The following is an 18630-nucleotide window of genomic DNA, read 5'->3' on the forward strand; positions in this document are numbered from 1 at the left end:
TCCTTAAGTAAAGGAAATGGGCAACAGAGCAAAAACCATGGAACCAAGCAATTCCAGTAAAGGAAACAATAAAGTAAGAAAAAGATGATTAAAATTATAAATAAAAAAAGGTGCTTATACCTATTTGGATGCTTCATATTCTTCATTTTGCACTGCTCTCCCAGATTTTGTTCCACTTTACATAATTCTTGAACTACTTCAAGTATTAGATTTGCTATTACTGCCCTGAGGCCCTATCTGCACTAACAGAACACTGTTTCAAGTAGGCTGAGCAAAAAAATAAGTCTACAGTTAGGCAAGCCACAGAGGAATAGAATAGGTTAGAAAAGACCTTTGAGATCCAGTCCAGCCTATCACCCAACACTATCTAATCAACTAAACCATGGCACCAGTGCCCCATCCAGTCTCTTCCTAAACACCTCCAGTGGTGGCGACTTCACCACCTCCCTGGGCAGCCCATTCCAATGGCCAATCACTCTTTCTGTGAAGAGCTTCTTCCTAACATCCAGCCTAAACCTCCCCTGGCACAGCTTGAGACCATGTCTTCTTGTTCTGGTGCTGGCCGCTTAGGAGAAGAGACCAACCCCCACCTGGATACAACCTCCCTTCAGGTAGTTGCAGAGAGCAACAAGGTCTTCTCCAGGCTAGACAACCCCAGCTCCCTCAGCTTCTCCTCAATAAGGCTTGTGCCCCAAACCCCTCACCAGCTTTGTTGCCCTTCTCTGGGCACATTTCAGCAAGTCAACATCTTTCCTAAACTGAGGGGCCTAGAACTGGACACAGGACTCAAGGTGTGGCCTAACCAGTGCTGAGTACAGGGGCAGAATGACCTCCCTGGCTCCAGCTGGCCACACTGTTCCTGATACAGGCCAGGATGCCATTGGCCTTCTTGGCCACCTGGGCACACTGCTGTGTCTCTTACTAGGCTGGTCATTCTTCTGCATTGCAGCTTGGGAATCAAAATAACAGGAACAAGACTGTATTTTCAAACTTGAACTTACATCTGCAGAATTGAAGACATCGGGTAAAAGAAAATTGAGTAAAGCCCACAGCTCATGGAGGTTGTTCTGTAAAGGAGTTCCTGTAAGCAGCAATCGATTTGTTGTCTTGAATTCACGTACAATCTCCGACAGCTAGAAACACAACAAATAGTTGCCACTAGCATGTACATGCAAGCATAATGAATTTTCATCAACTTCTGATACCTGGAACAATGTCAACTACATTTCAAAACAGTGAGCTACTTATGAAATTTATATTTACCACCCAGGAGTTCACAGGTTGTATTTTAAAAAACACACATCTAATACTTAAAATCTGCTAAAATCAGATGGAATCTTCTGTCTCAAACTATGTGCAAAACATCAAATTTTAAGTTTACCTTAGACTTCTCATTCTTTATTCTGTGAGCTTCATCAATTACCAGGTACCTCCAGTTAAATTTTTTGAAGACTGATTTCTCTTTAATTACCATTTCATATGATGTAACACAAACATCCCATTCACCAGGCATCATGACATCACGGATAAAAGCAGCCTAAAGCAGAACAATTGGATTAATAAACATTTATAAAGATTAACAATTTATATGGAATTCAGTGAAATCTATCTCCACCAACATCATTGAAGTGTTAAGTGCCTAAGAAGACTCTGAAACATCTTTTCGGTAACTGAAAGTTACTGTAACAAAAGCCTTCAATCCTTTCTGCTTTAGGCACACACAGATCATTGTCCGGGGTTAAGCAAAACAAGTTTTCTTCCATTTAAAACTAAATAATTACAGCATAATTTTTTCTGTAATTTCTACAGGTTGTGGAATATCAATATGAAAAAAACCCCACAACTCTAAGCTAACTGTCCAAAGACACAATCCACAAAAAGGTGTTTTGAAACAATTCACACAGCCCACTCTATCTTCTCCCTTTCCTAAAGATTTCCCTCCACTGACCCATCTCTATCTCATAAGGGATACATATCTAGGCATATAAATCATTTCATATGAAAGAAATCACCCTAAGGATAGGCCAAACATGTAAGTCTCCAATAACTTACTTAGCAGGGTACACCACTAGTAGGACTGACAGCACTGCTCCTCAACAGCCTTAGAGAGCTACCTAATACAGGACTGTTCTGTACAATACTATGCACTGACCAACAAATACAAATTTAAGTCCAGAAGTGCACTAGACACCACACAACAGAGATGGAGTTGAAAACAAGGAAATGAGAATTTATGATAATACAAACCTGAGACTCTGAAAGCAAATAAAGTATGAAGGGAGGATGTACACCTCCCTTCAATACAATCTATTTCATTACACAGAATTAGAAATAAACACTCTGTGGTACAACTATTATGACTTCAAATGCAAATAATCTGCACAGAGCAGTGCAGACAAATCCACTGGAAGGATCTGGCCAACTCACTGGTAGAGCCATATTCCTCTCACAGAGCCATTTATGTTGAAAAAGACCCTTAAGATCATCAAGTCCAACTATTAACCTAACACCACCAAGTCCACCACTAAAACATGTCTCTAAGCACTGTACCTACACATCCGTTAAATCCCTTCAAAGATAGCAGTTCAACTACTTCACTGGGCAGCCTGTTCTGACGCTCTGACAACCCTTTGATTCCCCTGGTGCAACTTGAGGACACTTCTTGTCCTACAGCCACTCCTGATAGTACTTGTTCTCCACACCCTCTACCATGTTCACTGCTTCAGACATGCTCCAGCACTTTGACGTCTTTCCCTCTAATAAGGGGCTCAAAACTCAACACAATATTCAAGGTGTAATATCACTGAGTACAGGTGCATAATCCCTGCTGCCCACACTACTCCTGTTACAGGCCAGATGCTGTTGGTCTTCTCATCCATGCACCTCGCTGACCCCGAGCAATACTTCCAGGTCCTTTTCTGCTGGGCAGTTTCCAGCCACACTTTCAAAGCCTTGGGTTGTTGTGACCCAAGTGCAGGACGCAGCACTTGGCTTTGTTGAGTCTCGTACAATTGGTATTGGCGCATCGATCGGGTCTGTCCAGATCCCTCTGTGGAGCCTTTCAAGCAGTAACATGCAGCCATGCAATCCATATGGGGAGACACAGAATCCACGGGAACATCCAGCTCATTGATCCCTTTCAAGTTAGAAAACAACTCTATATCTATTTTAAGGCCTTCATTATGAAAGATGTAAAGCTCTACAATAGATTTCTAGTAACAAGTCAAGGCACAGAAATAAGACACAAGAAAACAGTGGAAGCAGTCACCTAAAAAGGTGAAGAAAGAGGTAACAAAGTGAGGGCAATAAAGAAACATTAGTAAATACTCAATGAAAACATAGAAAAGAAAAAAAGAAAAATAAAAGGGTGCAAATATCAGAGGCAGACATCAGAAAACACAGTAAGTCAGACACCTGCATCCTAGTCTATAGTTTCACTGAATTGCTTTTTCTTCTTAATTACAAACACAGTATTTTACATTTTCAGCACTAACATAGTTAAGATTACTAAAAAATACTCCAATTAAGGAAGTAGCTCAAGGAGAACTCTGCATATGCAAATGCTAGTTTTTGACAAATAATGTGTAAAACACAGGACACTTACCCTGGCATCTTTATCTCCAATGAGGCAAACAGCACGCAAGGATGGCACCCAGCGTTTGAATTCATTCATCCAGTTGTGCAAAGTTGATTTAGGAACCAGGACCATGTGTGGCCCAGGAATGTTTCGGTAATGCTTCAGATAGCCTAATAATGCTATTGTTTGCAAAGTCTTACCAAGACCCTGCATTGACAAAGAGGGGGGAAAAAAAAACCCTGCTGAGATGAAACACCATATGAACAAGTTTTAAACAATTCTCCTACTACATAATTCTGTCATTTAAGCATTTAAAGCAAACTACACAGCAAATGTTTGCAATACAATTTCTCTCATTGCATTACAATTCCAGTTGTGAAAAATCTAACTGCTGTGGAACGATGACTACTGAATACACATTAAATACTACAGGCACTTTAATGCTGACTTTCACTCAATAATTACCACAAAAATTCCAAAAGATTACTGCTTACCATTTCGTCTGCCAGAATGCCATTAACACCATTTTCATACAATGAGATCATCCAGTTCAAACCTCTAACCTGATAATCTCTTAGCGTTCCTCCTTTCACATCTGTAAATGTAAGATTCCTCTAAGTAGAAAAATACTAATTCTAAATAGAAAAAAAATTAATTGCAGTTTGCTCAGATTTTAGTGACATCAGACAACTGTCAATACTTACATGAAGGAGAGTCCTCAAATCGAATACACACATTGGATGTTTTCCGACTCTCTGACAACAGCTCTTCGTCTTCTTCCTGTTCTGTGCGCCTGTGACGATAGCTAAGAAAGAAGCCAAGAGTCATGTTTATATGAATTTCAAAATACTATCAAATCAAAGGAGACAAATTCAAACAGAAACAATCATAGATCTACAATCACCAAAATAATATCCTGCTAGTAAATTATTCCATATGATCCATTCCAGCTCAGATTTGAAAGGCTAATATGAAGCCCTCTCCTCCAAAGCTTTAACTATACCCAGACAAGTATCATGAGTCCTCTAAGGTATTTTTTGATAAGCAACACAGAAATGCAACACACACCTGTGATGGCCTTAGAATCAATTATTTGATAATTACACCAATAAGAAGAATCACATATTGAAATCTTTAAAAAATTATTAAAAATTAGAAAATAGAAAATTCCATTTTGCAGATGTTCTAGAAATTAGTTGCCTGCTATTGTAAGACCCCTCAGAAACACTACCTATAGGCTATGCCAGACTGGTAGAGCAAGATTGGTGCCAAGGACTCAACAACAAGTTGTCTTGTTTTAATTTGACCTAGCTCCATGATGGTCCCCCTGACAAGTCAACTAGCAGCTAGCACAGAAGTGCATTTCTAGACCACATCTGGTTTGACATCATGCAAAAGAAGTTCAGTTCATGTGCTCCAAAACCACTCCACAATGTGAAGCAGAGCATGGTAAGTGACAAGAATCACAGAATTTACTTTAAAAGTAAAGTGCATTCCTGATCAAAGGTCACACAAATATTGATGGGTCAGTGTGCACACACCAACCAGCTTTGAAAAGAAATTATTATACACCCTGAACAAGAAAGCACTTACTTAAAGCACAGTCTCTATGCCACTAACAAACCAGATAGATTAAAATGCAAAATTTGTTTGAAAGTATAGTACATCAGAGATAAAACATACTCCCCAGCAGAAATCAAACTTTGTTTTTCATCCTTCTTCATCCGTGGCCGGCCCAGTTTGACTTTCAATGGAGATGTCGGTGATTTTTGTGCTGCAGGCTGAATAAAATGTGCAAAAAGTTCTGTCTGCTTCAGGAGGAATTCAAATCTCTTAGCTCGGTCTGCTTTCTAGTTTACAAAGTTGAGAGAGAATTAAAAAAGGAAAAATCAGCAACTTTTCATCAGGTAAAAACAAAAACAGACAAACAATTCAGGCACCCGTGAGTACAACTTACATGAGGAAAGATTAGTAAAACCACCCAAAAGCAGTTTACTTGTTCACTGCTTGTATGGCACACCAACAACTGTGAAAGGATGCTGTAAAGGACTGCCTAAAAGGATGCAGACTAAGGTTCTGACTTACAATAAGGGATGAACCCCCCAACCTTAGTCACATTCGTCACAAAACTTCCATCAGCTCCAAGACTATCAGGATTTGATCCAAGACAACAATATGGTAGCTCTGCTTTTAGAAGAGTTTAGAATGTAATGTATACACTAACTCAATACTGCTTTCACTGAAGATGGTGAATTTTGTTGCCAGATTTCAAATTTCTATTGTTTCAGTTTCACCATACCAATGAGACATGCACTCTGCTCCATGAACACAACAAAACATATGCCTTGCTCTTATATACCCTAAGTTTTAAGAAAAATACAATAAAAATCAAAATTCAATCTGGCAGAATGCAATTTTAGCAGGTTCTATGCCATTTCTAAGCATCAGGTAACCCTGTACCACTTGATGGAATTTTCATGTGATCTAATTTACATGTCTTGAGATGAACTACAAAAGAAAAATTGTATCTCTGTATCATAGCCTAACAAATACATACACAAAAAAATGCTTTTCTGCAGGTAACTTATATGCAAGTAAAACTGCTCTAACAGTAAGAAGAGCCACGAAAATGGAGCTGAAACACAATGCATGATCTCACCACATGAGGGCAGTGTATTTCATTTATCAGTGCAGAGTTTGTCAGAACATCTTTACAAAGATCTCCTGAAAAAAACTATTATTTTTCCCTTGCATTCATTATTGAAGCATTCATGTAAATAACCTGAAAACCAAATACACTGTCAGTATCAAGTAGAAGTCTCAGGGGGAAACAAATATTAAAAAGAGGGAGTAAAGAGGAATGGTTTTGCTCTTACAGGATAAGAAACAAATCCATACAGAGGATTTATATTAAAAGCAATAATATATGGTGGGTTTGGCCAGTGAAAAACCTCTATACTGATTGCTACAATGTATGTTTACCCCTGTCAGTTTTACTGGCTGGGTGTAAACAGCATGTCTTGAGAAACAACAGCATCCTAGCTCACACCAGCAAACTGATGAAAGATAGATTTTTTTTGAAGACTATTCCCTTTGCCTCTTACAACAACCGAACTAACATTCTCCCTCAGGAAAGAAGTAAACTCATCATGTATTAGTGTGAAACCCAGTTTAGTTATTTACTCAACTCAGATTCACTTGTGCCCTCTCTTTACTTAAAAGTTAAGTTTCATACAAGTAGGCATAAATTTCTCAGTGCCTTAACATTGCCAATGTTCTCTGGCTCCTATGTTATCCAATCCTTTCAAACTCCACTGCAGTTATATCTGCATTTTTTTCTTAAAAGCTTTAGTGTTAATTGGATGCCTGATCAGTTTTCAACTAAAATCTTACTACAGGTATTACAAGCCCTATGCAGAGAGGCTGAGGGAGCTGAGGGTGCTTAGCCTGGAGAAGAGGAGGCTCAGGGGAGCCCTTACTGCTCTCTACAACTACCTAAAGGGAGGTTGCAGACAGGCAGGGGTTGGTCTCTTCTCCCAGGCAACGAGCACCAGAACAAGAGGACACAGTCTCAAGCAGCACCAGAGGAGGTTTTGGCTGGATGTTAGGAAGAAATTCTTCAGAGAGAGTGATTGCCCATTGGAATGGGCTGCCCAGGGAGGTGGTGAGTCGCCATCATTGGAGGTGTTTAGGAGGAGACTTGATGGGGTGCCTGGTGCCATGGTTTAGTTGATTAGATGGTGTTGGATGATTGGTTGGACACAATGATCTTGAAGGTCTCTTCCAACCTGGTCTATTCTATTCTATGTGTTGTCCAAGACCAAGTTTTACATCCTCCCGATTTCTGTCTCTTTGTAATACAAAAGTTACCCTTTTATCCCTCCACTCCAGTTCTTGTCATTTGTTTCATGGACAGATCCTCTTTTGCAGCGTTACAGCACACAAAGCATATCAACATTTAAAGCCTTTATGTTTTTATATAAGAAACTGGCAGCTCCAGTATTTCTCTCATTTAAATAGTACGTTAATAATGACTCTGGCACAAGTTAAGGTGTCAAACAAAACTAGCAAAGACAGATTTAAACCAAAAGGGAAGAGTTCTACATAAAAGTGCAGACAAAAACACTTGCTAGAGTGGAACACAGTACTCAACTATCACTATCTGCTTCCTACATTCTTCACTAAATACCTAATGTTAGCCACTATGAAAAACATCGCACTGGTTAGACATTTCTTTTCTAACACATCCAGTCTGTGCTGGTCTAGCACAAGCAAACAAACAAGTGTCACAAAAACTGTAGTATGTTCTGTTGTGAACACACTCACCATCTTTTCTTCGTATTCCGGGTCAACTTCTTTTTCAGGTCTAGCTGCCTTTGGAGGAAGTTTGAGTTGAAACGGGGGATCATTTTTCTGGAATTCAAATTTTAAACACTTTATATAAACATCAGCTTCTTTATCTACTAAAGCAAAAAGATATCAAACTGAACTAACCTACACACTACAATGATTTGAGTTCTAAAAAAGTAATTATTCCCCCAAAGCAGAACCTGATATTCAAGATGAAACTAATGAGAATATATGACCAAATAAACATCTAAGTTGGAAGATTTGTCTCGGCCTCATATTTATCTCTAGAAATCTGATCCAAGTCAAAAACAAAGAAAGTACTGAAAGAAGATGAAGTTTAATCTTACACACAGATATTGCTGTAAAAGAGCATGGTATCCTCTTAAGACAGTTAAAGAACTACCTTATTTACTATAAATTAAAGAAACTTAAGGAAGTAACAAAAATGACTGACTTTTCTAGTCTATGAGATTCATTTCTGCCTTCAATTGGGAAGCTTAAAGGAGGTTTCTACAACTTCAACTGCAACATTGCTGTGTAAAAAACAAACCAAAAACACACAAAGAAACCCAACCACACACCACAGCTGGCCAAACCCACAATACTAGCAAAATATGTCTTTTTAAGAGACTCATGGAAGAAACATTTGGTGGATTTCTTTCCTAATTAAGTCTTTGAAGAATGTCTTTTTATGCATCGCCTGCAAATAAATAAAAAAATCAGGGGTTTTTTGAGATGCACTCAATAATCTGAAAGGAACTGCCAAAGTGCATGTCTGTACGAAACGGAACAGAGCAGAGTCTTAAGCACTTTAAGTATAGGCTTACTCTACTATAAATATGATAAAAATCAAATAACTAACCTATTCTGGATCAAGTAGCAAATGGGACTAAATATGTAAAACACAGTCAAGCAACATTATACTTAAATTTCAGAATTCTTACTAAAAAGTAATATGCCAACTTAATGTAACTTCAAGCACAATCATACAAATGAGAGGATTATTCTCCAAGGGTCGGATCACCTTGTCCAGTTTTGGCATAAATGCATAACTCTCTGCAAAGGCAAACAGTCCCGAGTGTGTAACAAAGCTGTTTGACAAGTTCAGCTTTGCATGGCCAAATGATTATGTTTCCCATAGACAGTTCAGAAATGTTCTTTTTACTTAGGACTTCTTCAATCACATGGGTAATCAGTTCAGAAAGCAGTATTAGGAGAGGCAGGTTACACCAACATGCCAGACAGCAGGGTCACATATACATGTACATTCACACTTCCATTGTATTACTATATAGCATACATTCCAGTAAAACAGACTGTCAGTGCTAGTATCAGGCCCAATCCTTATTACTATAGTGACAAAATACTCCTCCTTAGAGGAAAAAAAATTGACAGTAGACCATTTCAGATATCTCCCTCACTTCCCCTAGAAATAAGTGACAATAAGGACTACTGAAAGAAAGCTGCCTACCTCAGGTAAGTGGTTTCTCCTGAACAAAGCAGAACAACTCAATATAACAAGAATCCCTTTTAACTGCAAGTTTTCCACGTAAAATGCAATGCACTGTCATCTTAAGTCCCAAAGCAGATGGCTCTACTGTAAGTTCTGCTGTTACTCAGATTTCCTCAGAAGAAAATTCAAGTATCAAATTTATTCAGAAATAAGTATTTGAGAGTAACCCACTCTGACATTAAGTAAATTAACTATGTAAAGTTACTGCAGCCATAGCACTATAAAATCCCTACCTACACCCTACCTTTCAAGGGAAAACAGTGTCCCACACACACACACTCTTCAACTGCAGCTTCTGTCAAACACTGATGATCCCAAAATATTAGATATAACAAAAACAAAATTGTCAAGAGCTGATGAAAGAGACAAACTTAAGACATGTGTTCCAATAACCTTTCTCTTCCTCACAACTTAAAAGACAAACATCACCTAAGCTTGCTTCTGCATATTTTTGAGCTATTAAAATCTAAACCTTGTCAACTATTAGATTTTGATGAGTAAGAACATTTCATTCTTACTAGCACCTGGTTCACATACCTAGCAAGACAGAGAACCACAAAATATCTTGTAAAGTTCTGAGAGATTTACCCCAGAAACTTTACACAATGCATCTTCACTTTAGAGGGCTGACAACACGAAGCAGGAGGATCAGGCAGAAGCCTCAGCACAATTAATCAAAAGCAGTACTTTCATTTTTAACTCAGGGAGCTAGCTGGTAACAATACCAGATGGTTTCCTCTACCCTGGAAAGGTTTTCCATTAAAGATTAAATTCTAGATAAGACAGTGCCCTGAAAACCAGTGTCATCTTACAAGAAACATGACCGTGCAGCAGATTCAAAAATAACAGACCCAGAGTATTCTAAGTACCCAACATAGTTCCCCGTGAAATCTCTACTAACTAGCCCAAACAGAGCTACTAACTTCAGGCTGAAAGATTTCTGTCCAGTAAGAGCAACAGTTAGTCCTAAATTGGGTAGCTCACATGAACACCTAAATAAATGACTGCTAATAAGAACTGCTGCTGTTTAAGCTGGCTTTACTCTTGCGCTACTGAGAACTTCAAACAGATACATTACTAACAATTAGAAAGACTCCTTTTGTGTTTAACTCATATATAGAAAGTAGAATACATTCCAAATAGCCATTAAGACACTGCTTTATTACTACTACAAGAACGGCTATTTATAGTGAAGTAAAACAATGAGAGGAGAGCACAACAGGTTGTATTATATACCATTACTATGTAGAGCATATAGCTAATTGTATTGTGGCCCAGTAAGAAGTAAAATTCTAGTCTGAATTAAAAAAGCAAACCACAAAATCTTTTTTTTCTTTTAAGTAATACACTGACCAGTAGCACAATGTTAATATTTGAAATAATTCATTGGTTTAAATCATTCTTCCAGGCTGACATTCTCCTAACACATAGTAACAAGTTTTGATCAGCTGACATACACAAAATGCTGCAGATTAAGTTGTACCCAAGACCAAAACAAGCACTTAAACTGTTCCCCCTGATCAATCAGGTAATGTTTAGAATCATACTGTACTGTGCCTCGTAGCTGCCTGTGTGCATAAGTAATGAAATAACAACCCATTAAGCAATCTCTTCTGGCAAAAATGAACTTTCATCAACTGGAATTAAAATTCTAACTGCACTATTTCTGCAATTCTATCAAATATATGAAACACTCTCGTCATCTTGACAAAGTTTTGGTAGGATTTACTCTTCAGGTTAAATCTTATTCAGTTTCCAAGGATACCCGAATACATCACTTTTTACATTTCTTGCGCCTTAGCTTACAAGGTTGTGGGGTTCTGGGGGTTTTGTTTGTTTGCCCTGGTTTGTTGTTTCGGGTTTTTTTCAAAGGCGGGAGACTGGCAGCCACACACGCTCTTTTGAGGAGTTTATCCTACTTCATGGCAAAGCAAGAAAGCTGAAGCCCGAGGGCTGGGACTGACCGGTTCAGCTGCCAAATGTTCGAGCTACCACCGTAACCCTTTCCACCCCAGGGCACTCGCCCCAGCAGAGTACCCTAGTTCCCACCGACCCCATCCCGCTCCAGGACAACTTCACTTGGGGACAGGGAAAAGGAAACAAGAGGACAGGAACTGCTGGAGAATGGGTCCTGAAGGCAGCGGGACTGGCGTGGCGTCGACACGGGGCACCGTCGACTGCTGGCGCGGGAAAACGGGCTAAATACCCAATACCAGCGTGCCGGGGCTGTACAGCTGGTAGGGAGGCACTGTAGGGCTGCCCGTGCCCGTACAGATGGCGGCAGGTGGCACGGCGATGCTGAAGGACAGACCCGCAGGGCTGGCCTGCACGGCGGGGCCGCGGGTGGAGGTGTGTCCGGATGGGGGGCGGCCTGCAGAGCCCGGGCCGCTGCTCCAGCACGACCAGGCCCTCGCGGACTGAGGTAGAGGGCCCAGCGGAATACCAGCGAATGGGGCGACTTCAAAGGTGAAGCGGCGCGGCCCGAGGTGCGACTGGATAAGGGAAAAACAGGGGCAGGCGCGCCCGACCTCAGCGGCTCCACCGCCCGCAGGGCCCCCCCATGCCCGCCCCGGGAGCGGTACCTCCTCGGCGCCAGACTCCTGCGCAGAGGCCGCTGCGGCAGAGGTGGAAGGCACCTCGCCGTCCGCCCGAGCGGCGCCACCAGGGCTGCTGCCGGTGTCCATTATGTGCGCGGCGGGTGCCGGAGCCACCGGGAGGAGGGGGGCGGCCCCACCACCCCAAACACAGCGCGGCCCCGCCTCTGCCGCGGCCCGCCCCGCGCGGTGCTCGCGATACTTCCGCGAGAGGCCCCCGGGGGCGCGCGTGTTTCCCGCCGAGCGCGGGCGGGGTGAGGCGGGAGTGGCTTTGCGTTGAGGCGGGGCAGGGAGGCGATGCTGCTCGTTGCGGATGCTCCGCGGGCCTGATCCTGACCGTTTCACGCTGCCCCGCGTCTACACAGACTTTGCTGCTTCCAATTTTCTCTAGTGGTACCATATGTTACAGAGTAGAAAGCGGCCAGGGCGGCTGCATACATAGGCAGTAGCTCTGGACATGCCCAAGGGCAGCGCTACGATGCATTATGCTGTCTCATGCCTCTCCTGTCCACTGTATTTCAAAGACAGTGCTGGTTTGGAGTGGCATGAACAGGCTCAGCCGTTGCTGAGGTCCTTTTAATGATCCACCTGCCACCTTCGTCATCAACACAAGGCAGCCAGGGATGGAATGCACGGTTCTTTCCATGTCTCCACACTCGGGAGTTCCTGTGGCCTTAGAACAGGCATGCACAGCACATAGAGACTTGTGGAAGAAGGAGTCATGTTTTTGTGGAAGAAGGCAGCACGGGTGACATGCTGACATGGAGAGCTGAAAACAAGGATGAGGTGCTGCAAAAGCCAGACAGTAAGCCAGAAGGGTGTGAAACAGAAAACTTTCTACTTGCACTTCCATTTTCCTTGTTTCCAAACCCTGTTGCAAATGGCAGATACGTTTTCCTAAATGCCCAGGCCATATTTGAGAGAAAAAAAACACATCTGGATGTCTGCTGGAGTAAGGGGTACCAGTGTAGCTCCAAAAGCATAAGTTTGGGGAAATTTTATTGCTTGTTTAAGCCATTTCAAATTAAGCAGTGTTTGTGAATTTCATACTGAAAATTGCATTCATGAAGTCATTCCATTTAGTTACCGTCAATGCAGTGCGTCGAGATTCCCAGCTGCTGAACTGTGACTTTGTTCTTGATGCTAAAAGATTCCATAACAACCCTTGAGATGACAGACTTTAAAAACTGAGAGCTCCAAATATGCCATTTTACCTGGTGATTACTTACAAAGGCAATATTGCGAGCAGTTTTGTCCAGAGCAATAGATGAAACCATAGCCCAGTAGGCAAAAAGCAATAAAAGCTTTTTCATTCCAGTAAAAACCTCAGTAGCTGTTATCAAGACCTTTTTGCATAACTCCACAATTAAGCTGAGCAAATGGGTTCTTGCAGCTCACATACACTGCATTTAGAAAGACCTCTGAGACTTTCCATCCATACATTGACTTCAATAAGGTGCCATTTTATGAAGCATAACTATATGTCTGAACTGTTTCCATGACTGCCTGGTTGCTCTGAAATTCAGTCTAAATTATGATCCAACATAGAAGATTTAGGCTCTAGACTCCCCATATTGTGAAATAACTACAGAACGGTAACAACACATCCCAAATTATTTAGCACCCTATCGCCTTCTGCATCTGTTGCATGGTTTGCAACAAAGCAAGGCCCACAGTGTTTGCATCTTCTGCATGGTTTATTTTTAAAAGCTTTGGAAAGTACATTTTTCATAGCACAATTGAAAAGAGTGACATGACTGGTTTTGATAATGTGCTCCAAATAGCTTTTCCAAGCAGGGCTATCTAGAAAAAAAGGGTTACCATTAGCTATGCAGAACGTCTCTGAGGTAGGAAAATTCCAGTCTATGACATGTTTGTTCTTAACCTTTACAGAAAATAGCTCACTAACCATTTTTAATATTTGACTTTTCTACTTAATTTTCAAATGCTTGTAGCTTCTGTTTATGCAAAACACTCTCAAGTGTTTGTCACAGTTTGCTTTTTTCTTGAAATTCACAGGAACATTGCATGCTGTACAAAACAAGCTGCTGCTTCCATGAAAGATCCCCTTTGGATATTTTTTGCTTGTGTTCTTAACTTTTGCATATGACTCTGCGTAAATGCTCTTAGTTGCTTCTGCTGCATCATACTAGTATCTTTAATATCTTTATTTAATACCTTTATCAATTACATGGACAGTGGGATCCAGTGCACCCTCAGCACTTTGCTGATTACACCAGTTACATGCTGGAGGGAAGGGATGCCATCCAGAGGGACCTTGACAGGCTGGAGAGGTGAACCAATGACAACCTCATGAAGTTCAATGAAGCCAAGTGCAAAGTCCTGTACCTGGACTGGGACAATCCCAGGCACAGATACAGGCTGGGCAGAGAATGTATAGAGGGAGTCCTGAGGAGAAGGACTTGGAAGTGCTGCTGATGAGAAGTTCAGTAGGAGCTGGCAGTGTGTGCTTGCAGCCCAGAAAGCTAACTCTATCCTGGGTTGCATCCCAAGCAGTGTGGCCAGCATGTCAAGGGAGGTGATTCTTCCCCTGTACTCCACTCTTGTGAGCCCCTACCTGTGTCCAGCTCTGGAGCCTCCAACACAAGAAGGACACAAGAAACATAAGAGTGGGTTCAAGGCCAGGTTGGATGGAACTTTGAACAACGTGATCTAGTGGAAGGTTTCCCTACCCGTGGCAGAGTGGTTGAAACTAGATGATCATTAAGGTCCCTAACAACCCAAACCATTCTGTAATTCGATGTTTCTATAGTTTGTCCTCACAGCTGTTTCACAAACCAAGTAACTTAGTGTGTGCATGCATAATTGAGTCATGTGGATGACTGTGGATAGTTAGCAGTAAAAACCTGATTCTGTGAATAAGAACGGCTAAAGCAATAAACGATGGTTGGGATTTGTGTCTTCCCTGACGGAAAATCCAACGTACGGGTGACAGTATCGCTGCGAGGTGCCACTAGGTGGCAACACCGACCTGTGCCCTCCTGAGTCCAGCTGCAGGAATCCTGACTTCAAGGTGATCCAGCAGCCTATGTACTGCTTAATATGAGTGCTGCTCAGTCTTAAGACTGATTTGATCAAGAATAAGAAAAAAAATTATCAATTAAATTCGTAAGCCGTCTTTTATCTGCTCTTTAATTACTCCTAGAACTGTCTCGTGTATGCTGAGTACCTTCCCCCAGAACAGCAAAGTGTCCTGTTAAGAAGGACCTTCAGTAGGTAGTATCCTCTGCCTTTGGGATCTGTTCACTCCTTTGTGTGCATTCAGGAAGCTCTCCATTAAATGCCACAATCCAAAATCTGCATTCCTACTCTAGTCTTTTCGAGTATAAATGTACTAATGATGAACTTAAACCATGATTGTGTAAAACATGTTTAGCTGTTATCAGTAAACAGCTTTGCAGCTCAGAAAGAAACAGGATCTGGGAGTAACAGAAGCGCTATCTCTGAGGTGTTTGTGAGTTGACTTGCAGAGTTGCTGCCTTTATCTCTACCTACATGAGCCCAAGTGTGAGCAACCACAGTGCTACCAACCACAGCACTCTGACTGCAGTGTTATGTTCTTCCTGAAAATGCTTATATCAAGTGTTGCTGTTTAAGTATTGCTTATGATAAATGCTTCTCTTTTCATTTCATTTTTTACTGGTTCAGTTTTATGCTTACCTTGGTTAAAAGGACATTGGTTACCTCATTAAGGTTTATAAATATGTAAAGGGTGAGTGTCAGGAGGATGGAGCCAGGCTCTTCTAAGTGATGTCGTGATAGGACAAGGGGCAAAGGGTGCAAGCTGAAGCATAGGAGGTTCCACATAAACGTAAGGAAAAACTTTTTCACTGTGAGTGTGACAGAGCACTAGAATAGGCTGCCCAGAGAGGTTGTGGAGTATCCCTCACTGGAGACATTCAAAACCCACCTGGACATGTTCCTGCATGACCTGCTCTAGGAGGGAGTTTGAACTTCCAACCCCTAACATTCTGTGATTCTGTGATAGGGCTGAAGAACCAAGTACTCATGGCCCAGAGATACTAACGGCCTCTATGCCACCCTCCCTGCCTATGGAAGCCAGGAGCCTCCTTTAAGTTCAGACCTGGGCCTTTAGAACCTGTCTGAGCTAACTCTCAGGGCACAGCAAGGGCCAGCTGCTCCCTGAAGGATAGCGAAAGAAACGTAGGCATTTTCTTTAGAACTTACACTCTAGAAACTACCTGTAAAATGACCTCTTGGTTTATGTGTCGCTCTTTTCTGACCCCAGTTTTGGTGAGATGCCATTCCCAAGGATGTTCATTGATGCAGAGCTTTTTTTTTTTGTGTGTGTGTGGTACAGGCTTCACATTCACGCATCAGTTTTCTGCAGTGAGTTTTCATTTTGCCCAACAGTCTCTGGAGTTGCCAGTAGTGTTTACAAATACAAGACCTCACTCAGCCTTGAAAACTACAACAAAATAGCAAATGTGTCCTTTGCATCTGGTTCAGAGAGCTAACAGATGTAAAAATACTCATTGTTCTTTCACATTTTATACACAATATTGCATTTTTTACTCCAGGTTTTAGCAACAAAAGCTTGACTGTCATCCTGCAAAGGCTCATAATATGGCTGTATTTCCCTACCACAGTTTTTTTGCTAAATATTTTTTCACTTGGTATCCGCTTTTTTTTTTTTTCGGCTGTGTGTTCATTTTCTCAGTGGGAGAGCCAGGAACTCTCACAGTTTGGTAAATTATGAAAGTGAGAAGACTGTCATCTCTTCATGGATGTGATGAGCCAGGTTTCTGCGATCACACTACAATGTGTTAATTTACTGAGCCTCATCAGAAGCTTATTGCAGATACCTCAACTGCCTATATGAATACCTTTAGTCCTTCATATCTCTGAAATTAAAGATAGTGGCTCCTTCCCCCACACCATGTTTCTGAGTTCCTGACCCTTTGCACTGTTACTGGTATTTCTGCAGGTGAACAGTGGCTTAGTTCAAGGTTCTGAGAAGAGAAGCTGAGCCCAACAAAGAGAGTTACTGTTTTTTCTCAGATCAGCACAGCAAAACAACTCAACTGCCCACGCACACAAGGGCCAGTGCCAATACAGCAGGGAAACAGATACATGGCAAGATGGAGGGTGGGATTGCAGCCACACTAATTTGTATCAGTTTAATCTACCATAAACCAGACTTTAATAAACAACATTACTATTGTGTGTTCTGTCCCGAATGCCAGATTTTGCCCACCTACAAACAATGATATCATGCAGATTTAACAATGAGCAGGGATTCCTTTGGAGGTCCTACAATAATTCCTGATGTAATAAGCTCTGACTTTGCCAAAACCTGGAGTGTTGTGTCAAGAGAGCCTTTGACCAGGAGAGACTAGTTTTGTTGAAAGTGAAAGGCAATTTGAGAGTGATTTTAGATCAAAACAAAAGCTGTCAAAAGAGGTTTTTCCAACTGAAATAAATCTGAAACACATGCAATGACATCCTCCTCTCTCCTAACCTATGAAGTGGTTTTGCAGTGTTGAAAACCTGTAAACAATGTGCCCGTAACAGAGATAGAGTCTTACAACATTTTGAACATTTGTAAGTACCCAGTAAACAGGCCAGGGCAGTAACACCTTTAATTCCCTTTAATGATGATTGAAATTCTTTCATCACAGATTCTCTGCCCAAAATAAATCATCTCTTTCTTGAACAAAAGCCTGTTTCTCTGGGTTTGGTTTCACACTGTTATTCCAAAATGATTACAGGCTATTTGGAAATGTAGCAGTTCTTGTTCAAAGGTTTTCACATGCTTCAGGATTTCCTTTAAACACAGGAAGTGCACAGAAGGATGCTGTAAAGAGCTGCCTCCATTAGCCTTGCAAACATGGCAGATGCATTGCATAAACCAAAAGTTATCACTTCACTAGCTCCTCTGAAAACACTTCTAATCCTGTCCTTTTTATCCATTTTTACTTGCCAACATGTACTCACTGTAGAAAACTAGATTGCATTTGTTATATTTTTCCTGAGTACTATCTGTTTCTGCTGAAGGCTGTTTTTAGTTTATCCAAGTCCACATAGAATCTGTTTCTGCCTCCCTCTGCTCTTGGCCTTTTTTTTTCTTCTTTTTTCTTTTTTTTTTAAATTTTTCTTCCCTGCCTGCCTGGGCCTTCTTTCTTCCTCATGCTGTAATGATTCTTCATTTTCTGTAACAGTCTCAAGCACACAGCTGCCATCAAAACAATTCTTCCTTTCCTGCATTTACTTTCTTTACACAGGACAACATTTTACACACATTTCAGCAATATGGTTTTGTTTGCTGTAATACCCTCTACCCAACCATAATTAAATGAAGTAATAGTTCGTTTTTCCTTCAGCTACCTAGAAGGGAAGGAATCTTGTTTCATGAAAGTTTCTTACAAGTTACAATGTAACTCTCAGTAACATGGGTTTTTGGCAGCATAGAGGTGTAGACAGTGTCCCACATTAATTTTCCTATGTTCATTCTCACATCCCTCTAGAGTGTTCTCTGGTCTCAGAATATTTTAAGGAAGTCGAGCCCCCTCCTGCACTTCATGATGAGCCTTCCACATTTGTGAGTCTGAAAA

At 41.3% G+C, this 18630-nt stretch overlaps 1 protein-coding gene across 1 annotated transcript in view; it reads right to left on the reverse strand.

Moving 5' to 3' along the window:
- SMARCA1 (SWI/SNF related, matrix associated, actin dependent regulator of chromatin, subfamily a, member 1) overlaps window positions 1–12212 on the reverse strand; it is a 31327-nt gene extending 19115 nt beyond the window's left edge. Inside the window, exons 1-8 of the mRNA XM_009899746.2 lie at window positions 12023–12212; window positions 7904–7990; window positions 5261–5427; window positions 4282–4382; window positions 4072–4172; window positions 3605–3784; window positions 1382–1537; window positions 1002–1133 (exon numbers count right to left, since the gene is read on the reverse strand). Of these exons, the coding sequence (XP_009898048.2) occupies window positions 1002–1133; window positions 1382–1537; window positions 3605–3784; window positions 4072–4172; window positions 4282–4382; window positions 5261–5427; window positions 7904–7990; window positions 12023–12124 (1026 nt within the window). The 5' untranslated portion in view covers window positions 12125–12212. The remainder of the gene's footprint in view (window positions 1–1001; window positions 1134–1381; window positions 1538–3604; window positions 3785–4071; window positions 4173–4281; window positions 4383–5260; window positions 5428–7903; window positions 7991–12022) is intronic.
- Between the last annotated feature and the right edge of the window lie 6418 nt (window positions 12213–18630).

Source organism: Dryobates pubescens, chromosome 18 (genome assembly GCF_014839835.1).
Source record: "Dryobates pubescens isolate bDryPub1 chromosome 18, bDryPub1.pri, whole genome shotgun sequence".
Taxonomy (NCBI): domain Eukaryota; kingdom Metazoa; phylum Chordata; class Aves; order Piciformes; family Picidae; genus Dryobates; species Dryobates pubescens.